The sequence below is a fragment of the Cryptotermes secundus genome, unplaced genomic scaffold (assembly GCF_002891405.2).
Source record: "Cryptotermes secundus unplaced genomic scaffold, Csec_1.0 scaffold1161, whole genome shotgun sequence".
NCBI classification, from domain to species: domain Eukaryota; kingdom Metazoa; phylum Arthropoda; class Insecta; order Blattodea; family Kalotermitidae; genus Cryptotermes; species Cryptotermes secundus.
In genome coordinates, this window is record NW_019745101.1 from 19,905 (window position 1) to 45,184 (window position 25,280).

The 25,280-nt window shown below is 37.1% G+C and overlaps 1 protein-coding gene across 1 annotated transcript in view; it reads right to left on the minus strand.

The window, feature by feature from the left end:
* Window positions 1-25,280, minus strand: part of LOC111875018 (leukocyte tyrosine kinase receptor) — a gene marked incomplete at its 5' end in the record, with an annotated part of 164,894 nt that overhangs the window by 17,440 nt on the left and 122,174 nt on the right. Inside the window, 5 exon segments of the mRNA XM_023871021.2 lie at window positions 5,975-6,165; window positions 10,834-11,028; window positions 11,430-11,520; window positions 14,890-15,085; window positions 18,034-18,126. Coding sequence (XP_023726789.2) covers window positions 5,975-6,165; window positions 10,834-11,028; window positions 11,430-11,520; window positions 14,890-15,085; window positions 18,034-18,126 — 766 coding nt within the window.

Below are 25,280 nucleotides of genomic sequence, written 5' to 3' on the forward strand. Positions count from 1 at the left end.
TGTGTATATATTGTACATAGAAGTAAGGATTAAGTGTGTATTTGTAAATGTATGTAAATACAGACAATAGACTTAATACAGACTGACTGACAGATGACAGACCCGACCTCTCGTCAGAGAGGGCGCTACACATAGACAGGACAGTAACTTTCATTGAAAAGAAATATCTGGTCATGAGCCCCAGCTGGGGCTCGACACCAAGACCGACAGACTGACTGACCGTCAGTTGTAACATGACCTGACCTGACCTGAAATGCGTGATAATGTGGGATGTTCCCACAAATGTTAGTAATATGTTTAACAACCTTCATAATACTTATTTAAGATGTTCTTATGCCTGTGCCCCCAAAAAGGAAATAAATTATAATATTATTAAGAATAAATGGATTACAAAAGGGATAATGACCTCGTGTAAAAGAAAGCGAGAACTCTTGTTATTATGCAGACATAGTGATGATTTAAATCTTAAAATATATTATAAATAGTACTGTAAAATATTATCAAAAGTAATTATAGCTGCAAAAAATCATATTACAATAGAAATATTCTTAATTCTAATAATAAAATGAAAAGTACTTGGAAAATATTAAATGAGGATAAAGGGAAAATAAAAAAGGATAAAGGTATTCATTCCATAATGGTACATAATAAAGTAATAATGAATCAGAACAAAATTGCAAATGCTTTTAACAAACACTTTCTATCTATAGCTGTTTCTATCATATCAGATAATAATAATTATATAAGCTCAAATTCGTCCAGTCCAATCCATTACTTAGTAAATACGTTTAGTAGACCTTTTACTAAAATGAACTGGCAGTATGAAGTTGAAAAAAATTATGAAATCATTAAAGACTAAAAGCTCAAGTGGATATGATGAAATTTCAAACAGAATTATAAAATTAAGTTCATTTATTATTTCTCCACTTACTCATATTTATAATACAGTAATTATTACTGGTATTTTTCCTGATAGATTAAAATTTGCCATAGTTAAATCGGTATTAAAAAAGGGAAAACTCACAATATCTCCAAATATATCATTGTTGACTTCTTTTTCTAAGATCATTGAAAAACTTATTTATGTGAGACTTATTACTCATATTGAAGTAAATAACCTGTTTGTACATGAATAATATGGTTTTAGGACACACTCTACTGAGAAGGCAGCTTTTACATTGATAAATAATGCTTTAACTGCGATGACTAAAAAGTTAATGGTGGGAGGCATTTTGTGGGATTTGCAAAAGGTGATTATGTTAACCATAAAATATTATTGGATAAATTAGAATTCTATGGAATTGAAGGAAAATTCAAAACACTTATTGGATCATATTTGACAGATATCAGAGAGTTGTATTGGGTAATAGAATTGATAATAACAACTTATCCAAATGGTAAACAATTAAATGCGGTATTCCACAGGGCTCAATTCTTGGTCCCTTGTATTTTCTGCTTTATATTAATGATTTACCTAAAATAATAAATAAAATAATAGTATGGTATTATTTGCAGACAACACCAGTATTATAGTAACTGACACTAATAAGTTAAACTTTAAAATAAATCTTAATCAAACTTTCAAAGATATGAATACATGGTTTAATGCTAATTTGCTTACCTTGAATTTTAATGAGATTCAATATGTTGAGTTTCGACCTTTGAATTATTATAATATCACTACTCAAATTAGCTATGATCAGATAAATTTAACTAATGTGACTGAGACAAAATTTCTGGGATTAATTATTGATGATACTCTTTCGTGGAAACAGCATATTGATTATGTTATTAATAAAATTTCCATTACATGTTATGCATTGAGAAATATAAAATATATTGACCCTTTAGATACGTTAAAGCTAATTTATTTTTCTCATATACATTCTATCATAAGTTAGGGTATCATTTTTTGGGTGGCTCTTCTTGTGTTAACAAAGTTTTTATATTGCAAAAGAAAGTTATTAGAATTATAACGAATTCTACACCAAGAGAGTCTTGTAGGGACATTTTTAAGAATTGGGAAATAATGACGTTCTACTCTCAGTACATATATTCGTTACTTTTATACACAATTAATAATAAACATTTATTTAATTTTAACAGTGGGATTCACAAGTATAAAACTAGAGCCCTCAATAATGTGACATGGATGGCGCAACAGAAAGTAGTTAACCTGCAGTTAACCTAACAAAATACAATAAAGGTGTGTACATATCAGGTATTAAAGTTTTAATCATCTTCCTCAAACAATAAAAATGTTGGCTACTGATGAGAGAAGGTTTAAATCTGCATTGAAGAAATTTTTATTCCATGAATGAATATCATCAACATAATTGGTCATAAGTGTGTAAATTTGTAATGTATTTATTTGAGTTAATATTGTCATGAGTCTTGAGTGTATAACGCGACAAATAACTTCACGCCGTATTTGATATAGCGAATTTTATTTCACATTCGCACCTACAATCACCCAAATTACAGATTCACAATTACTGCTATCTGCAGTATCACAAATACTACACTCCAAATGCCAGAATGCAACTGACGGGTTGCTGGCTAACTCGGAACTAACTCGGAGGTAGCTCGAGGACTAACTGTGCATAGCCTTCGCTGCTCCTTATGTAGCCTCGTTCGGACAATACAGAAAATGGCCACGTAATAGGCACCACTGTTGTCTGGTGCCGTCGTGCTAGCAACGCTGTGTACCGCTGTTACTACCGTCATCTCTAGCAACCACTGTTTGCCCGCGCTGCCTAGCAACTGCGGTACCACTTGGTGACGTCACCGCTGTTGACTCGCGTTGCATAGCGACCAGGATGCTGGGACTCGGCTAACTTCGGCTCCACTCGGCTCACTTCGGCTCTGCTCGGCGCGTCAGCTCCAGGGGAGGGCTCCAGCTATCGCGACAAGTCACACTGCTCCCTCCTTAAGGCTGTTCGTCTCGAATAGCCTAACNTTACTACTGATCTCTGCGACTGTCACAGTACAACTGACTCGCAGCCGCTGTGCAGTTCCCTTATATAGCCGCAGTGCTTGCCTGTTGCGTAATGAGTGCCACGTCATCCTGTTACGTCACCGCTGTTGACTCGCGTTGCATAGCTACCAGGACGCTGGGGCTGGGCTAACTTCTGCTCCGCTCGGCGTCTTAGCTCCGGTGGGGAGTCCAGCTAGAGTGACACGTCACACTGCTCCCTCCTTAAAACTATTAGTCCCGAATAGCCTAACGGCGCATCCCCGTTCCTTTGCTTCTGAGGCTGTTCTTGCAGCATCTGTTTTCCGGCCGTTACATCCACTCCCCTCTTAAGACAAAGCTCGTCTCAAGCGGTNGTACCGACTTCTTGTGTTGCGAACCTTCCACTGAAGATCACGTTGCCGGTCTTCTCCCTCAGGCGTAGTAGTTCCTCCACGTCCTGTTTCCTTATGCCCTTGCTGCANGGAGGCCGGTTCTTCTATTTTACAGGCTGCTCTTCTGTTTGAAGTCTTCTTTTCCGTTTTGGAGGGGGTCGTCCCCTCCACACGGTCCATCCTTGATCAAGTCTTTCGTCGGAAGTTTCTTACATGGACGTAACAGCTCTTTATGCGTTGTTTGCACTCGCTGACGTCGTTGTTCTTCCTGGACTTCCCGCCACTTGCTGGTACAAGACCGTGGCGCTAAGTCCTTTCTCCAGTATCCGAAGGTTCCCTGGGGAGTTTCCTTCTTGAAGTCATTTCTCCAACGTCGTGCCACTGTCGCGCGAAGGGATATCTTCCTACAGGTGGCAGCCAACTTTATCCGGGGTGCATGATCTCCTCGGGTCCAAGATTTCCTGAAGATGTTCCTCTTGCGCCATGCCACTCTTGCATGGCGGAACACCTTCCTGCTGACGACGGCCAATTTATTCTGGGGTCCGCAATTTTTCCGTGCCTGGTTCTTCACAATTCGTCGCTTTCGGTCCCTGCGCCTTTTCTTCTTCGGTTCTCCGACCGGCATTACTTCGACATCTATTACGGGTACCTCTCGTTGTTCTGCCGCCTCAGGTTTCCTGTGCACTGAGGCCGGCTCTTCATCTTCTCGACGTGCCTCCATTTCTTGGTAGGCCATCGTCTCTCCGACCGGTATCACTATGGGGACCTCTTCTTGTTGTGCCGCCCTTGCTTGGGTTGCTCTCGTCTCCGCGGAAATCTTTTCTCGCCACGCTTTCGAGTCGGCGTCCACCTTTTCTCGCCAGGCCCTCATCTCTTTCAGCATTTCTTCTTTGTCTTTCTTCCTATTGGCCTCCTCCTTCTCGTGAATGGTTCTCATTTCCTTCAGGAGAAGTTCCATCATCTGCTGCATCTCCATTTTGTAGCAGTAAAATTCTCTGAGGCGTATTTAAGCTCGTAAAAATTCTGACACCAAATTGTCACGTGTCTTGAGTTCGAAGCTCGTTGGTCATGCGTGTAAGTCCAAAACCCACTTCTGACACCAACGTAACGTGTTTCGTTACTGAATACGCCGTAGAGATCGTTAATTGGTTTATTTAACAACCTACAAGTAATGGCTACAATTAGTTATAACACATTTGCGGGGTTTCACACTTTATAACCCTAATTGCAATAATCTGTTACCACTGTTGCGGGGTTTCACCCTTTATAACCCTATGCGCAAATCAGTTCACTCTATCTTCAGTAGTCTACACGTTTACAGTAGGGGAGCTATGTATCACTATATCACACACTCCCAATTACACAATCACACACAATTATATTATTATATAATTTAAATAAATTTGTAGTAATTCAAGTTTTGTAGTAAGTTATTTTTAAATTGTGTATATTAATTTAAATATTAGTAAACTTTTTACTTTATATTATTATTTATGTTAATCAATCAATGTAAGTGATTTTGATTATGTGTCTCGTGTAATTTTGTATATGTATTTTGATATATCTATTTTCAANGTTATAACACATTTGCGGGGTTTCACACTTTATAACCCTAATTGCAATAATCTGTTACCACTGTTGCGGGGTTTCACCCTTTATAACCCTATGCGCAAATCAGTTCACTCTATCTTCAGTAGTCTACACGTTTACAGTAGGGGAGCTATGTATCACTATATCACACACTCCCAATTACACAATCACACACAATTATATTATTATATAATTTAAATAAATTTGTAGTAATTCAAGTTTTGTAGTAAGTTATTTTTAAATTGTGTATATTAATTGAAATCTTAGTAAACTTTTTACTTTATATTATTATTTATGTTAATCAATCAATGTAAGTGATTTTGATTATGTGTCTCGTGTAATTTTGTATATGTATTTTGATATATCTATTTTCAAAGGGACCATTTCCACATCCTAGGTTTGTTACCTGTATGGATATATGGAAAATAAAGGAAACGAATGAATGGATTAATTAATTTATTTATTTGGAACTTATTGTGTTGATGAACACAAAGATGGTATAGTGTATAGTGTTATACAACAAGATGCATACAATAAAAATAATTCTTATTCAGTTTATTCAACAAATTAAATTAAAAGTGTATGTTAACTGGATATATGACAAAGATTTTAGCCCACAGTCTTGGAATTCAAGATATTTATGGAGGCCTAGGAAAGATGACAGAGGAAAAAACTTTGGTCATGATAATTTTGACGAAAGAAACATACATATAGAGACAAATTTATTTATTTCTCATTTGTATATGACTGGATCACAAGCATACTGAGAATGTGGTTGCGTGGTGGTGGTATTGTGTTCATAGATGTATTTAGGTGGGGTTTACACATTTAAACCTGTCATAGGCATTGGGCATATGGAGAAAACCTGTCTTACTCTGAAAATTTTCTTAGAAAAGAATTTTTGGTGATGAAAGGATCAGCACAGCTGAATGGAAAGGAAAAGCTGTTTTTGTTCCTGGTTACATTCCATCTCATTGAGTGGATAAATATATCTCATCTAAGCATAATTAATTTAAAGACATGGAGAAAATGATACCTGTATATGTCTCTGGCCATGCCGAAGTCAGCAATTTTGACAACCCTGCCCGGTCCCTTGGTGGTGAGCAAACAGTTCCGGGCTGCTATGTCCCGATGGATGAAGCGATTTTGCTCCATATACTTGCAGCCCTTTGTGATGTCCATAGCACACATCAACAGATCCTTCATCGTGAGGGGAGATGGCCGTTCCTGCATCACACACCAGAACCCCATGCCACTTAATAAGTTAAGCTGTCGGGCTTTAAATAGAAGCTGTTTTCTCCTCATATCATGGGAATGATACTGTATTTACGCATGTACAGGCCACATGCGTGTATAGGCCGCAGCACAATTTTCAGACAGAAATTATAGAAAAAATAATTTTCTTGGAATATTATTTCAGGAGTATTACACCCTGTATTACTAATTATGAATATAATTTTTTTTAAATGAAGTGTGATTCCGAATATTTCGAATATAAGCCGCACCCCAGTTTTCCTCTTGAATTTTTGGCAAAAAATGTGCGGCCTATGCATGCGTAAATACGGTATATGGGTATTATTACAGGCTGTTGCTCTTTTAGATTTGTAACTTGTGAGGATTATCACAGAAGTGTGAAATTTAGAATGGCAAATGCACAGGATATTTCACATTGCTAAAAGCTTTTAAATTTAAGCTACAATGCCAAAAAAATGATTACAAATTTTGGAATGGATTAATTTAGTAAATTTAAATCGAAACCAATGGAAACTGAGGCATATTTATTGAAACAGTTTTATAAGGTCTACATCATAACTTTTTATCATCAGTGGAGAGTCCTTGGAATTTTGGTGATAGCCTTACAAGAGAAGTATAAGGGAAAATAATGAATTATGGAGGAATGCATAGAAATTTTCTTCTAAATTAACAAGTTGTGTAACCAGTCACTCAATGAGCATTTACATATAGTTTCAGAAAGCTCTGACAAACAAAAAGAATGACTTGTGGTAGAAAAGCCATTATATCCGACGTAGTGAATATAGTATCACTTTTTAATTTCAGAAGATCAAATCAGTGACATAATCACTATAACTAGTGTGAAGGAAACGCTACTGCCTAATTCAGGAAAACTGAGTCATATCAGTGCAGTCATTACATCTTACGAAGGAAATATCACTATCTAATTCCAGAAGAATAAGTCATGGGGCTATAACCATTACATGTGGAGTATGTATGTTTTATTATGTTATGTTTCAATAAGCAGTAAGCTAAAAACACTAAATTAACCAGTTAATACTTCTTAACACAAGAGATGAAAGTTGATAATATCTCTGGCAACAAAAGTAATATTTTCATACATTCAAAAGCAAAATAGAAACATTTAAATAAAATGAGCTGGGATAGTTCAGTAAGGTGACATGAAACCCTAAACAGCACTTTGGCCCACCTACTTTTCTATCCAGTGGGTACTGCGGGCTGTTAACCCAGGAGCAAAGTGCTTAGAGCATGTAAGTAACCACTGAACTCTATTTACTGCTAAAATATATTATTACATGTATGAGTGTCACTATATACAGGGTTTTGATTGGTAATCGGATTTATTGCACACTTATACAACTTGTTACTACATTTCACAAATCACTATCACACACAGACTAGTGTTCTCAGTCTGTTACAGCCTCCACTAGCCATTTATCGGTAGTGGCTTTCAATTGTAGACATTTCCCTTACTTTGGATTCCTGAACTATCTCCATGCCTCAGCTATAAGTGTCTAACAGCAACAACTCACAACAGCTGAACTGCAGCAGTCATCTAACTGACTGCTCAATGATCTCACATCACTCCCCTGTACTCAACTGCACTGCACTCATTCACTGGACTAGGTCAGTCAAGTCATACGAGTATAGCCTCAGGGATCAGACCCACAAAGAACACAACTCCTTTCCAAACAAAGAGCTCAAATTTTCAAAAGCAAAGGAAACTGAAAGCATTATTAAATCCCTTAAACCTAAAAATACATGTGGATATGATGAAATATCCAGTAATTTACTTGAAATCAGCTCCGCTTATATTACCCCACTGCGGAACTTACCTCAACCCTAGCAAAAGAACAATTTGGATTGAGGAAAAATCTTACAACAGAAAAAGCAATCTATGAACTAAGTAATAAAATCATAGATGCCCCTGATAAAATATTACTAGTATGTGGGATTGTCTGTGATCTAGCTAAAGCATTCAACTGTGTTAAACATGACAGTTTAACATGACAGCTCAAATTAAATTGGTATGGAATACCTGGAAAGGAGAATAATTGGATTAAATTATATGTTGTGGATAGATATCAAAGGGTGTAAATAAAAAATATAAATTCTAGACATCAGATAGTTTCAAAATGGGGTAATATGAAGCATGGCATCCCATAGGGATCCATACTAGGTCCTTTACTCTTTCTTCTCAATATGAATTGCTTACAAAACTTTGTTAAGAATAAATCTAAACCAGTTCTGTTTGCAGACAATACTGTGACGTGGATGGCGCAACAGGAAGTAGGGGTCGCGTGAACTCTGCGTTCTCACGAGTGATGTAACATACCCCCACTCCTTCCATCATTATGCAACGCTCGGTAAACACACCCCGCGGTGATGTAACAGCAGAGCAGCTGTCAGGCAACCACTGTCGCAACCACAGCGTAGGAGCCACTGCTATCAAGGACATGAGGAATGGAAAGGCTACAGGAGATGATGATGTACCTGGAGATGTGCTTAAGTTACTGGGAGAAGGTGGTATGAAAACACTGACAAAACTAATAAACACCATATATGAAACTGGGGAGTGGCCCAAGGACTTTACAGAAGTGACAATGATTGCCTTAAAGAAAAAGACAAAAGCTACAAAATGCAGCGACCATTGCACAATAAGCCTTATTGCACATACAGCAAAGATACTTAAAAGAAGAATTGAAAGGAAAATAGAGGATATACTGGGAGAGGATCAGTTTGGATTTCGAAGAGGAAAAGGAACCAGGGATGCAATTGGGATGATGAGAATTATAGCAGAAAGAACTTTGAAGAAGAAAGATGAAGAAATGTGTGCTTGCTTTATAGATTGGCAGAAGGCATTTGACCATGTAAATTGGACCAAATTAATGCAGATCCTAAAGGAAACGGGTATCGATTGGCGGGAAAGAAGACTGATTAGTAAACTGTACATGGATCAGAAAGTTAGAGTGCGACTGGACAGAGGGGAGACAAGAAGTGTGAAGATTGGGAGAGGAGTTCGACAAGGATGCTGTTTATCACCAATTCTGTTCAACTTTTACAGCGAATGCCTTACCAAGGAAGCTCTGGATGGGCTTGGAAACTTCAAATTAGGAGGGAAAATTATTCAAACTGTGAAATATACAGATGACCTTGTGTTAATGGCTAAGGAAGAAACTGTGCTACAGGGTATGATTGATAGACTAATCGAAATTGGAAGGTGCTATGGCATGGAAATGAATGTAGAAAAAACAAAAGTAATGAAAATTTCGAGACAACCAACCCCAGTCACAATAAAGGTAGACCAAAAACAACTGGAGAATGTGAAATGTTTTAAATATTTGGGTAGCTTGTTAACAGATGATGGAAGGTGTACTTGTGAAATGAAATCTAGGATTGCCATGGCAAAAGCTTCATTTAGCAAGAAGAAGAATCTTTTTACTAGCAAATTGGACTTAAATTTGAGAAAAAATCTAGTGAAATGCTACATTTGGAGCATGGCTTTGTATGGGGCTGAAACTTGGACACTTAGGGCAGTAGATCAGAAACACCTGGAAAGCTTTGAAATGTGGTGTTGGAGAAGGATGGAGAAGATCAGTTGGACTGATTATGTGAGAAAGGAAGAAGTGTTATTTAGAGTCAGTGAGCAGAGGAATATCCTACATGAAATAAGAAAACGGAAGGCTAATTGGATTGGTCATATCTTATGCAGTAACTGCCTCCTAGAAGAAGTTATTGAAGGAAAGTTAGAGGGGTGGATAGAAGTGACCAGAAGACGAGGAAGAAGATGTAAGAAGATGCTGAATGACCTTGGGGACAGAAGAGGAAATTCTCATATGAAGGAGAAAGCTCTAGTTCGCATTAAGTGGAGGAACTGTTTTGGAAGGGACTGTGGACCTGTCGTCTTGACAGATTACTGATGAATGAATGAATATATATATATTTTAACATTCAAAAACATATTGTAATAGTGACTCATGATTGTCCCTCTGAGGATGGTCTGTAAAGGCCGAAGCATGTAAGGGATGAAGGATTGAAATAAGAAAAATCTTTACTAGTCACACTGGAATGAACTGTTTAACCTCTTTTAATATTGTTAGTGTGACGGACCAGAATGAAACAAATCAAATTCCTTTTTGAATTACTCTCCATGAGGAAGAAAAGTTAATGGTAGATCTCACTGCTGTCTGACTAAAGCAAGAACAGGCTTATAGTCTATCTCCATAAGATGACACAAGAATGAGGAGAAGATGGAAGAAAATAGGACAAATAGCAGAAGAAAGAGGAGGAAAAGAGAAACAGAATAGGAAGAGAAAATTTAGTAGGAGGTGGGCAATGTAGAGGAAGAGAAGAAAATGGAAGAAGATATGGAGACTAAGAAGAAAGAAGAACTGGTGCAGGAAGAGAATGAAGAAAGAAAGATAAAAATAGGAAACATGAATATGAAGAAGAAGTGAATGAGAAAGCTACAGTTGTTATATTGCAATACACTGAATTCAACAATAAGAAAATTTGAAGCTGGCATGACCTTCAGTGATAACGAGTTTCCTTAGAATTCATAAACTAATTTAAAACTTAAAGCGTTAGACAAGCATGATGATGCCTGTAGCCTCACTAAGCACAGTAGTCACTTATTCTTACTGGTTTAGGGCGGGACTCCCTGAGAAATGTCTTCAAGTCACCACCAGCAAGCAGCTCCAGAACGATAAAGCGTGGATGCTTGTCGAAGCAGACACCAATGAAATGAACAATGTTTGGGTGGTTGAACTTGCTCATGATTAATGCCTCCATGAGGAAGTCAGTTTCAGCCTGGTGGGTTGACAGCTCTGGAAGAGTCTGCAATATGCACAATATGCTAGAGAAGAACAAAGTTAATTAATTATCTTTGAAGTAATAAAAACGTGAATATTCTACACTGTTCATACTGAAGTCCATATCTGGAAATTACCTGATCCAGCTTAATCTACTTCACATCTCTGCACATCATCTGCCAAAGTTCCATTTCTGTGTTATCCTCCAACTCCTAAGGCCATTTTCAAAGACATTTCCACATCACACTCCTGTTACTGTTTCTCTAATTACTCATCTGTACCACATGCTCAGTTCATTATAACAGCTTGAATTCAATACTTTATTAACACAATGTGACCTCATTATATGACATTCCACTCACTTTCCTGAGCACTTGGTTTCCAATCACAACAAAGTCAGTCCACATTCCTTGGTTTCTAACATACCTTGACAGCCACTGGCATTTCCACTGCATCTCCTACACGGTGTCGAAAGAATCCTTGGTACACCTCACCAAATGCCCCCTGTCCAAGTGCTCTGTGGAAAATATATCAAGATTCAGGCAAAGTAACTTCTCTTTTTAACTTTCCATATATCTTGAAATCCAGTCAAAGGCCAAGGTAAAATAACTGCTTTAGCTAAGTCCCCATGATATGAAGGTACAGGGGAAATAATATCCCAGCCTTCACAAACTTAGCATGAGATGGATGTGAGTGGTCAGCTTCATAGCTCAGACTCACTTCATTTCTAGCAACCCCAGTGCTCACTGGATACAAGTTTTGATGGCCCTTTAGACTATCTCAGATATTGTGAAGATGGGAATTTTGAGTGTTCCTTCAGGGTGTAAAACTTCAATTCCCCTAGCTCTACTGAGTGCAGCAGCAGGAGCAGGTGGTGGTGGTGACTGGAATTTTCTTTATATAGCTTTTTACATGTCTCTAAAGTGAAGATTATATAGATATAGACATTTTCAAAACACATTCTTCATTTGATGCTGATACAAGATACACTATTGGTAAAATTAAATAGTAGACACACCTATATTACAAAGAGTCGCAGTTGTTATTCTGTTCCATTGGATTAGACGTAAAACATCTCAGACAAAATCACAGGTCTTAATAATATTTGTATACAAGAATGTTTTGTATGTGAGAATGTTTGTTACAATGGAACATTTTGTGCTTAATGGAAAACTACAGGCTTATGAAATCACCATGTCCTTCCTACTTTCAATTTCTGAACTTGTAGCCATACCACTAACACCACAAGCTTTATTTGTAATCAAGATTTTTTTGTAGTAATTATGCATAGGATGTAGTAAGGAACACTCAATGGTGACTTAGTCCGATTCTTGGTTTCAAGAATAGGGCCTGCTTCACTCCTACAAAGACCAGGCAAGAAGCACCCCGCAGAGTTTCCTGGAAATTCAGTTCGAAAGTTGACCGGCGGGATCCTTTGGTAAAGTTACACTTGACAGGTTTTGAAACCCGTAAGTCAAAAGTGAGAAGGTCCACAACCCACGCTACTGGTATAATTTTTCAAGCAACTGTCAAAAAAGACATTAGGACTTTAAGGGCCAAAGTTCCAAACTACAGCTAGGTGATTGGAGCAGTGAGAATTGCGGTTAACTCCCTAAATTCGAATTGTTCCAATCAGCCAAAATTAGGGTAGTAATTTGGAGGCGATGTTGAAGCTGTGAAGATTTCTTGCTTCAAAGCAGAGTCAGTCTGCTAAAACAGTCTCTGAACAACTCTCCAAGTGTACAGTAAAAAAATTAGCATCACTGGCAGCTTGATTCAAAAGTCAAAGTTAAAAACAAAATTATCTTTAAGAGTGTTACTGGAACAATCTCCAAATAACTGGGCAAAATTAGTGTGAATCTTAATTTGGATAAAAGCGGCCTCCATAGTCTAGAGGTAACGTTCCCACCTCATGACTCGTAGTACGCAGGTTCAAATATCTGGCAGAGGACGTCGAATTTTTAAGGGCGGAAAAATTCAGGGAACAAGTCCTCTGGGAGGGACTTTAAGCCGTGGGTCCCGTGTCGTAGCTTTACGGCATGTAAAAGAACCTCATATCTCCTAAGGAGGTCACTGAGCCAAATTACGGATGTTTCCCACCCAACAGCAGTCTCTAATACCTCTGATAGATAGGGGAAGCATTATAGATACTTCTCAGCTAGTAGAGCCGGTCTCGCTGGCTGGGCGGGACTGATGGTAAGCACCAGTACCGGTAGGATATAGAGACTGATAGAAATCATAGAGGGAAGCACACTGGACCAATACAGGTCTAAGTGCATGGGGAAACCCACCCTCTCCAAATAACTAACTAACTAATTTGGCTAAAAGTTTAGGTGAAAGTGTAATCACTTCTATGTGTTGTGCTAAAAAGCAGTCGCTAAATAACTATCCAGGGATCTGGTCACAAAAGTTTGAGTGATTTCAAGTTTGTTTAAGGGATTAAGGACAAGTGTTGTTAACTGAATATCAAAAAGTGCTCACTAAACTGTGTGTGGTAGTGCCTAGCTATAAACACTCTTATCTTTCCTGCTAATGCGAGGCCTGTATGCACCCTGAGACAGAATATCATTGCTCTAGTGTGAATGCAGTACCTATCATCTGTAGTTTCCAGTTCATCCCCCCTTTTTCCTGAAAAGTAAGCCTTTGTATTAAGCTTACTGGCGCCCAGCATTCATGTAACCCATATCCCGCAAACAACAAATATCCACAACAACAACAACAACAACAACAACAACAACAAAAAGGAAAGAACTGTACAAGAAGGACACAGCAGCAACCTGCAAACTCGGAGAAACAACAGGTGAGAGGGAATGGCTAGAGGGGCAGCTGCAACCAGCAACAAAGGGGCCAAAGGACAGTTAGAGAGGAGGTGGCGCCAAAACGTAAGGTTATAAACCAGAGACCACTTTTAACCAAATTTGGTATGAGGATTATACAACGAGAGATCTTTTTTTTTTATTTTGTACACTGGAAATAACAACATGATGGATATAGGCACTTGTTTGGCTGGAGCAGCCCTAATATTACTTAATATATGATACTGGAATGTGTGGTAATAGAACTTTGAAAAATATTCAACTTTGTTAAGATATTTTTGTATGTAAAACAACATAGTGGCATGCAAAATGTCTGTTTATGTTTCCATTTGACAGTGATAAGTAATATGCCATTGGAGGCAGGAATATGAATTTTTGTATGAAGTTGAATTAAATATTACTCAAACTATAACATATTGTCTGTAAGTCAGCAATTAAAAACATTCAGCTTTGTAAAACTCTGATGTTAGATCTTACAAATTTAACATAGACAAAATATGTAGGCATATTTAATTCTTCCTGGAGGAGAATAAAAATTACAACAACAACAACAATCTGGAACATCTGCAATAGCAAACATTGGAAATATATTTAATAGGAAACATGGCTTTCTTTCAGGTTTTAACTCCTTGTTTAAAAATTTTACAAATTTTATTGGAGTTTCATGCTTCATGGGTTATGTTGAAACCACAATGATAAAATGAAATTTGACTGATAACATTTTAATGTATACCTTCAACATCAATATTACTAAAACATATGGATGAACAAACTGAGAGACACAACCTCCAATTTATGCCACTTTTCCCTTTTGCTTTTAGTATAAGTCATGCTTCATGGGTTATGTTGAAACCACAATGATAAAATGAAATTTGACTGATAACATTTTAATGTATACCTTCAACATCAATATTACTGAAACATATGGATGAACAAACTGAGAGACACAACCTCCAATTTATGCCACTTTTCCCTTTTGCTTTTAGTATAAGTCATGCATAACAATATAAATGAAATAACTGCAGAGAAATGATGTGAGATGAAATTAGACATAACGGTATTGCACTCACTTCACAAGTCGCAGATGATCCCGTGGAATATCCTTCAAATCCTGAATAGTGTAAGTCCCACCACCGAACTCGTAGGTAGGATTGTACTCAGTCATCATAGCATCAGAGGCCTCCCTCAGCCTGTTTAGAGGCACGTCTGGTCCAATTATTATGTGTCGTCTCACTGTGGCTCTCTTCTTCCGTTGGTAACTGTTGTCTGCCCACAAAAACATCATGCTGCAGAGTTTCACTGCCCTTATTAACTACACACTTTCATACTGGTATGGAAAGACTATATATTAAAGCAAACATAGGTCAAATTATTGTAACTCTCAGACAGGATCACCAGATATCCCATTATCCCTTCACTCACATCAATATTCTGTGTCCCATAAACTAAATTTTTAAACAATTAAGGATCAAGAAGATAGAAAATTGAAGTCTGTAAATCACTTGCTGGACAAACATCATACAGCAGTGACGCATGGGCAATGATAAGGACTGACAAGAGGAATATATTTGCTATATCAGCTGAAATGGATTATGAGACAAGTGATAATTATTACAGTTTTGGTAACAAAATGAGAAATGATGATAAAATTATAGATACCAGTCACAGATTTCATAGAAAATTAAAGAAACTGAAAAGAACATTCAGAAAGGATGGGCTGCAGTAGGATACCTCCACAAAATATATCAAAATAAAAGAAAATTATTCTTAGAGAAACATGTAAAAAGACTGAAAGTTATTATCTTTGTAAATTTGGCTTATACTGGGAAAGTTAAGTCTCCCACTATCTCATAATTTTCCTTGTTTTTCATAAGAATCTTGTTTTGTCACATATTTCATAATCTGTGGAATGTGGTCATGTTGTTCTCAGAATTCAAGTAAAACTTCAGAGCTGGAATCATCAGCTACCCCATGAATCATTTCTTATCCAACTCTGAATTCATGCCAAATGTAAACATACAGGCTCATTCAACTAACCATTCAGACAAACAAATTCAATAAGTGGCTGACTAAATGACTGATGAACTGGTAGACTGATTGACCAACAGACTACCCAATTCCATGGCAGAGTCTTCCTTAAGCTCCTTTACAGTCAGGTGGCCAAGTAATGCCCTGTTGTGGAAACATAAGTTTTCACCACTGGCATTAGGAAAGCCTACCACTGGACCCTGTACTGAGCCAAATGGATACAACTCACAGCTTCACAACCTATTCTCTAACATTAATTTTTAATATTTTCAGTTATCCAAAATTTTCTATTTTCTTGAGTTTTCCCAGCTAAATGTTCTATATACAGTATTTTATATTTTACTATTTCACTATGTGTAACTTTTGTAATTAGTGAAGAACATAATAAAGCAATTGCTACTATGTGGTTGGTCTGTGTGACATTTTCGTGCAAAGAGGGCCTTTTTTCTGCTGGTCAGTGTTATTTCTTCAGCACAGAATAAAGCATGAGATGAGATTAGTTCAGCCTCGTTTCCTCGTTGCATACACAATCTAACCCCTTGCCACCCCACAGCTAACTGAACTGACAGACAAATTAGTCTAAACACGAATTTAAACCATTATATTGTTCTCTGTTTTACTAACTTTTATTTTCTTATAATATTTAATGCAAGAAAATATATACACAGAATTCAAAGTAAATACGTATGAGTGAACTTTTTTAAATACAACATATTAAAGGCAACATATTGGCAATGCTAGTTGCAGATGTGTTTACTAATTTGTAAGACTATGGTTGTGCTTAAGAGCAGTAACAAAAACAAGGCCTGGAAAGGACAGGTTCCAGCATGCTGCATCAGGGAGAGGTAAGTTACTGTACCGTATTTACATGAATCTAAGTCATGGTTAAATGTCATGGGGAGAAGAGTTCAATCAAAGGCACACTCTCTTACCGTGTAGATTTAAACAGCTGACACCTCCTGTCGCACTGCTCTTAGTCAGAGAGATGATTCCTTTGGGTTTAAGCCATTCCTCACATCTACGATTAAATACATGGCAGCTAGTAGTTGGCCCCATCAGTGCATCGACTTAGATTTTCATAAATACGATACATTTAAACTGGCCACCTCAGTTTCCAAAAACTGGAATATTTACTTTTCAGTTTTTATAAAAGCAGTCATTGCTCCAGTCAATTTCAGTTTTGTCTTGCTAAATAAAATATATCAAAGTGCAAGCCATATGACTTACTAACTATATGGTACAAAGGCTTCCTCATGTATTTGGTTAGTTATTTGTCTAAGACATTCTCTAATATTGTGGACTATAAAAAATTCAGCTAACTACCTACGGCCTGGCTACCATACTAACTAAACTAAACTAATTATTCAGCTACCCAACAACCTAATTAACTAACTAGTTTTCTATATAACTGAACTCCATATTTGAAAGACTTCCTTCAATAGATGGTTGATGTTAGCTAATCACAAAATTCTCTGCTGTATAATTAATTAATTAATCATCAAAATAGTTAACTAAAGAAGTAACTAAATATCTGGATGGTTCAGAATCTTCATTGACCAGCTGATACCTGTTTATATCGCCAAGAAATATACTTTGTTTTTATGTATGCCAAAGATCATGAAACCCTACATTGTACATTGTGATGAGACATTTCAATCTAATTCACATTTTTGTAACATATTTTTCAAATTTTAATTTAATATCAAATCAAACTGAGCTTAACTTCCATAATAATCTTCTTCATTGAAGTTTTCCATTCAAAATTATGTATGCATGTAAGGTCTAACCTTCAGAAATAGTGAGTCATGCACTGTGAGCTGCAGTCTTTCTGGGTGGTGCTTATGCCAATGGCAATGGCTTACTTTTATAACAGCACTGAAAAGTAACATTTTCAAGTGTGGTTCACTAATTGTTTTTAAAAGACCAAATGAAAAACTTATACAGACTCCAGTATTTAAACACAGAAACTAATTGCCAGTTGGAAATACAGGTCTACTGTCTTGAATGTAATGCAATACAGTGACACAAAATATATTTATCAGCAACTAATATTAATATCACAATCTCTTCAATAACAAAATAGAAGGTATTCACATATTATGTAACCCACTATCATGTATAAATGTTGTCTGTGATAATTTGGTGACTGAGCAGTGACTTAGTTCCAAAACAAGAACATTACTTACATAAACAGAAGCACAGCAAGCCAAGTCCAAGGACCAGCATGGTGCCAGTCCCAATCAGCCAAGCAATGTATGCAATGGGAGGCTCTGGTGGTACTGGAAAATGTACACATAATTAGGTCATTAAGCAAGAAATTGATAATAAAATCTGCATTTAAAATGACATTTCTCAGATCCTTCCTGACACACATTTGATCTGACACATATCTACAGTTCTAAATATTTGCACGGTTTGATTGAAGTCTTTATTGCCAATGCATTATTTATGCTAAGATTATTATAAAATTACCGTAAAATGTATCCAGTTTTTTAATGATTAGATTATATTACAGCTCAACATGTTTTGGCCATAACTGTCCATATTCTTTTTAATGATTATGAGCCTATCATTCAGGGTGTCCCAGGAGGAACGGACCAAACTTCGGGAGGGTGTTCCTTATGTTAAAGTATGCCGATATAACCCAAAACACCTATGTCCAAAGTTGAACGGTTACGGAGATAATGGCCCGAGAAAAGTGTGGTCTTCTAGCAGGTCCACGCACTATACCTGTCAGCTGTGACTGTTATCTGTTCGTCCTTGAGTGCTGTGAGTCATGCTAGGCGCAATCTCATGCGCTACCTACAGAGCCTACAGATTACATTGCGGCGGGGTCGTGAATGGTTAGTAAATTACGTGTAGTTGTGCGGTGTTGCTGAAATGCCTTTTGTGTTTTCACACGTTGAATATTGTGATATGCATTTTGTGTATGGATTTTTGCGGTGGCAATGCACGTGCTGCTGTTGAAGAGTACCAAAGGCGTTTTCCCGATCGAAGGATTCCATCTCGACGTGTATTTACGCGAATTCACCAGGTGTTGCGTGTGACTGGTTCTCTTCCGAGTGTTTCTGTGCAGTCGGAAAGGGAGGATGTACAAATGAGAAACACACGAGAGAACGTTCTTGAGATGGTTGAGAGAAGTCCGCGTCTGTCCACTCGTAGAATGACCTCTCGCATCTGCGTATCACGTATGCAGATGTGGCGAACTTTACATGATGAAGAGTTGTATCCTTACCATGATCAAAGGGTACAACATCTGGAACCAGGCGACCATGCACAGCGTATGGATTTGTGCCACTGGATAAAAGCTCATCCCGAACTGTTAAGCGTCATTTTATTCAGTGATGAGGCGTCTTTTACCCTGGACGGTGTAAATAATTTACGAAATGTGCATACGTGGTCCCATAATAATCCACAAGAGATAATGGAAACGAAATTCCAAAAGAGATTTTCCGTGAATGTACATTTACAGTCATGTGGTCGGCTTATAGCGCAGCCATATTACATCATCGCTCGCCAGTCATGTGTCATGTATGGTGCTTGGAAACCCTAAGGACAATTATGACATGGCGAGCGAGTATTTCATACTTCAATTTTATGGCTTCATGTCACTCACAAGTTAGTTTGATGTTATGTACATTATTAACATTACAGAATCCACATATTCCTGCCAGTTTTAATATGTATTTTATAATCAACAAGTGTGTAACACCGGTCAAAGTTTGACACTTCTCTGGCCATTATCTCCGTAACTGTTCAACTTTGGACATAGGTGTTTTGGGTTATATCGGCCTACTTTAACATAAGGAACACCCTCCCGAAGTTTGGTCCATTCCTCCTGGGACACCTTTGGCATGATGTTGACAAGACATCATAAGAACCATCTACCTCCAACCATTACTGATTTCAGCAAGTTATTATTTTGAAACGTTTCAGAGATTTACAATTAGCTTTCATTTAAATAAGCCAAGTATTCCAAAATATTTATGTACAGTTTTCTTTGGTATTGTTTGGCCCTGAAGATGGACAGGTAAGGCTATAAGATTATTTAATCATTAAACAACTGGATAAACTCAAAGGAAATTTTATGCAGTTATGTAACAGAGGGGTGCAATCATACTGACCTGCTGCTATTGCATGCAGCAGAAAAGAACAATGCTGTTCCCATTTGTTGCCTTGTTAGGTGGCACCCAACACTTATTCACCTATTAATTATATTCCTTATTAAGCGTTTCAGACTATCCAAACATCTATGAGTCCTCTCAGTTAGCTTTCTATATGTCAACGATATCTGTTAAAAACGAATTTTTAAGCATGGGTTATTTTTCTTCATTACCCTTAAAGTGACCCATGGAAATATTTAATACTAAATAAAACAGAAACAGATTCCATCATCACCGGATATCTGTAATGAGGCAAGTAAGAAGCAGTCAAGTAAGTGAGTGGTGATTAGTTCGATATATTTGATATATTTAAACAGGGGTTAACAGGAGACAACATATGTTTTAAGTTGTGGGATTTGTAATCTGCCATGCTCCCATTTAAATTTAATTAAGTTCATTAATTAAAATTTTAACTGTTTCACAGTTGGATGTTATGAACTAGTCAGGCCTATTCTTGCATGTAAGAATTAGCTTGTTCTCAAACTTGCAGAAGAACAGGAAGAACCCCTGTGGATTTTTCTTAGAATTTTAGCTCGAAAAAGTAATTGTGTCAATTTTTGAGAATTCGAAGCTTGACAGTTTTTGCAACTCATAATTCTTGAGGCGGAGGGTCAGAGACTGAAGCCAAGTGTAGAATCCATCAAAGACCTGTTGAAAGTTATGTTATGTCTTTGAAGGCTAAAATCCAAAGTCACAGTGAGCTGACTGGAAATCAGGGAAATAAAGTGAATTCCCTAATGTCAAAAAAGTCCAATTGCTAGAATTTAGGGGTGTGACAGAGCCAAGAAGCTGATGGACCAAGGACCTCATGGTTTGGAGAGAAGTCAGTCATAGAAGTCAGTCATACACTGGCTCTTGAACAATTCATAAGAAAAACTTGTATCGGTCAGTTGAAAATTTATTCTCTGTACTTATAAGCATTAGCAACCAAGTTGAAAGTTCTAAAGTAGTAACGCTAGAAGCAAAACGTGTTGTGCTTCAAAGAAACAAAAATTCAAAATTAAGCAAGTTTATAAGTGAAATTAGTAATTGAGTAAGGAAAAGGGCATAAACGTTAATAAGCAGTTAAACTTGATATGTGTGTGTGTGTGTGTGTAGCCTTGAGATTATTTCCTGCCTTCTCGGAGCTAGAGGCCTGCTATAGACCTTGAGAAAGAAATCCTCAGCTCTACTGACTACAACGAACCTCACTTCCTTATAAATAAATAACCTGAGATAATTAGTAAGCATGATGTACGAGTAGACCTACATATGAAAAAGACCTGTATATGAAAAAAGAAAAAGAGCAGTGAGAGATTGTCGATGCTTGAAGAGACAACTATGTATTAAATTTCTGTACAAATATTTATTGTTGCTATAATGAATACATAGACTAGCTTCTCTCTACTGTGACTTCATAGTCAAAATTTTTTCTCAAACTGGAGAACAGTAAAGCATGGAGTTCCCCAAGGATCTGTCCTGGGACCCTTGCTTTTCATAATATATATAAATGACCTTCCACCAACAATAAATTTTTCATCAGAACCCATAATATTTGCTGATGATACAAGTGTTATAATCTCTAGTAAAATGTTTGATGATTTCTGTGCAATATCAAACAGAGTACTCTCCCACATGAATAAATGGTTCAATGCTAACAGACTTGCCCTAAATTTAAACAAAACAAATGTAATGAAATTTACAACAAATAATGCCCCTCCCTATGTTTTAAATATTGGATATAATGGAAAATATATAGAAGAGACAGTAAATACGAAATTCCTTGGCTTGCAAATTGATAGCCACCTAAGTTGGTCGAACCATATAGATAAATTGATCCCTAAGTTAAGTGGAGCATGCTACGCAGTTAGAAGCATGTTTCATGTCAGCAATACTGAGACTCTCAAATTGATTTATTTTGCCTATTTTCATTCTGTAATGAAGTACGGAATAATTTTTTGGGGTAACTCATCTTACAGCCAGAAGATATTCATCTTACAAAAGAAAATTGTTAGAATAATGGCTGGTGTTAAACCAAGAGAATCATGTAAAAATATCTTCAAGAGGCTAGAGATCTTAACTCTCCCATGTGAATACATATTCTCCTTAATGATCTTCATTGTAAAAAACCAAGAATTTTTTCCAACCAATTCTACAATACACAATGTCAACACAAGGAATAAAAATCAGCTTCACAGACCAGTTGCCAGCCTCTCTTGTTTCCAGAAGAGTGCATATTATACTGGCATTAAAATCTTCAACAATCTACCACCAAATATCACAACTCTTATAGATAAACAGGGACAATTTAAAGTAGCACTAAAGAGATACTTAATTACACACTCCTTTTACTCTGTTGAGGAATTTATGCTTCCAAACAACATAAAGTGTATGTAATGTTTTCTCTTGTTTGGAACACAGGAAAAAAAAATCTAGTATATGTTAATGTATGGATTTATGATGGATATTTTACTACTTTTGTGAAATCCTTACTATTTATGTGAAATTGAATTGTGCATGTATATATGTATTGCATGATTTTTGACAAATTCGACATCCGGTAGGTCATCTGACTAACTCATGGATCTATGGAATGCTATGTATGTATGTATGTATGTATAGTCATTACATAATAGCTTTTCAGACGATGGAAGATTTCTTTGCTTCTCTCTTCTATATCTATAACCTCTATATCTCTCTCATGACTAAATTTTACTGCCTCTGATTCAAGACTTCCCCACCCTGGAGGACTGGGTCCCCGTATTTATATTCCCCAGGAACAGGGTGGTCCAATTATACCCCCAGGCACTGGTTCACCTTTTCGTTGTCTCCTATGACTCTCAGGGCTATGGTTGAGGTATTCAAGCCCGCCTCCACAGAGGCTTCCAACTGGTCACTTGTGGTTATAGTCTTTATGTAACATCCTCTCTGACCAGAGGATAGGTCTGTCATTTACAACTGCTGCTGGTCCTCGCCAGCGCATTCATTCTCAGGTCAGAGTCCCATGGGACTCATGATCACATTTTTACTGCCTCAGATTTGAGACTCCCACAACCTGCAGGGCCAAGTCCTAGTATTCTATATATATATATATATATATATATGTCTTCTCAGTTGGTCCACGTTATGTAGCTTATAGCTGACCACAGAGAGCTCACTGGTTTCTGCAGTTCCATTACCATGATGTACCAATCTGCTTCTGCAGATGAGCCATTATGGAGCAGTGAATGTTTCCTAGCTATGATTGCAATTTTTTGTGCTGGAGGTACAATGTTGTTACAGTGTGCGTTGGTTCAATGTGGGTAGCTCCCACAGATTTTTGAACTTTGTGTTGTGTGTGACCTTGAACTCATTTTTGAAGTTGTTCTCAACATTGCAGCTTACACACTCCAAAGCATTATTGTAAATATTAATTTTGAGTCAATAATTATGACTGAAGGTACCATTTTCATTGTGGTACTTCCATGTTTAAGATTATTATTCTATGTACTATGTTGTCTCTTACTGATATTTTCTAGTGATAACTTTAAAGAAATTTCTTGTTTCCACATAGATACTGTATGTTCCATGCTTCTCAGTCTCCTTAATATAAAGATGAAATTTTGTATCTCCTTTTACATGCCTTTGTGATTATCATTATATCATGCTACTCGTATGATAGCCCCATGCTCGACACTAGGCTTGCTGCTGAGCAGAGCTTCTATTTCCCATTATAGAAATGTACATGAATACATTTGTAGCATGTATATAGTACATCCATCCATAGAAGCTTAATGATGTTAAGGTAGAAGAAGAAGAAGAGACTGAAGTATAATTATGTATTTGAATCGAAGTGCACTCAGTTCAATTTTGCATCACTTGCTGTTTCTATTACTACATACGCTATTGTACTCTTCAGTATAGGAACCATGTTTTACATCATGTAGATATGAATTATTTTCCTTCTTATTTTGTCAAACACACCATATGAAAGCTTTAAAACAAAATTATACTTAATTCTTGAGAATCTAGTCATGTAAAAATGTTCAAGTTTGTAATAGTGATCAATATTCATTTGTTTTTGTTTTGTATTATAATAATAAGTTTCTTCTCATCCAATATGGATGTTAAGTGATGTGTAAGCACGACACAAAGAAAATGAACAGGTTATGGGCCCAGATTTGCTCAAAAAACTGAAAAAAAAGAAAGGAAGGAAAGAGAAAAAAAGAGAAGACAGAATAAGAATAATGAAAAATGGCAACCACAGAGCCAGAAGAGAATTTGCATCTGCCAAAACTTTAGGACACCGACTCATTTCCATTGTGGTATTTTGAAATCAAGACTCTGATGTGTGCAAAAGAACTGATAAACATTGTTGGTGGCAGCGACCTGTTAAGTGATCAAGGAAGAGACGAAGAAAATATAAGGAAATGGAAGATGCGAGATGCAAAGTGCCAATACTACATAGTGAGAACGATAGAGAAACACGTGAAGACTAACACTGTGACATGCACAACCGCTAAAGAAATGTATGACACCTTGAAGCAAATTTATCAGCGAGACACCTCTCAACAGAAGTGCCTTCTGCTACAAGACTTCTACAACTTCAAGTATGACAAAACTAAGGATATGAAGACGAACATAAGTGACGTGCAGAACATTGCCTTCAAGCTTCGTCAACTGAACCAAAACGTTGATGAAAACTTGATCAGGACAAAAATAACAACGATTCTACCAGAAGACTACAAACACTTCAGCACCGCCTGGGAAATTTTGCTGAAACTGGAAAATCAATTCCAGATAACAAAAACCACAAATCCAAAAGTCTATTTAGGAATACAGATTGAGAGGCAACCAGATGGAATACATATCTCTCAAACCAACTATGCAAGCCAAATGTTGGAAAAATACAACATGCAAGAAAGTCAAGAAATGAAAACACCCATGGCCACGACCCCACCAACAAATGATGAAGGAGAAAAGGACATAAGATTTCCTTACAGAGAAGCTGTAGGAAGTCTGTATATGACTTCTAAAACCAGACCCAATATGGCATTCGCTGTATATGTGGAAAGTTGAACCTTGGCAAATCCTGACAAAATACATGTAGCTGTTCAAAATGTGAAAAGGACCCTTAGGTATGTGTAAGGTACACGAGATTCAGGAATAAAATATACCTCATCTGACTCCAAAACTGTGAAACTGGAAGCATTTAGTGATGCTGATTATGCAGGGAATGTAAAGGATAGCAAGAGTGTAACGGGATATGTAATTATGATGTCAGGGGGCCCAATATCATGGTGCTCTAGGAG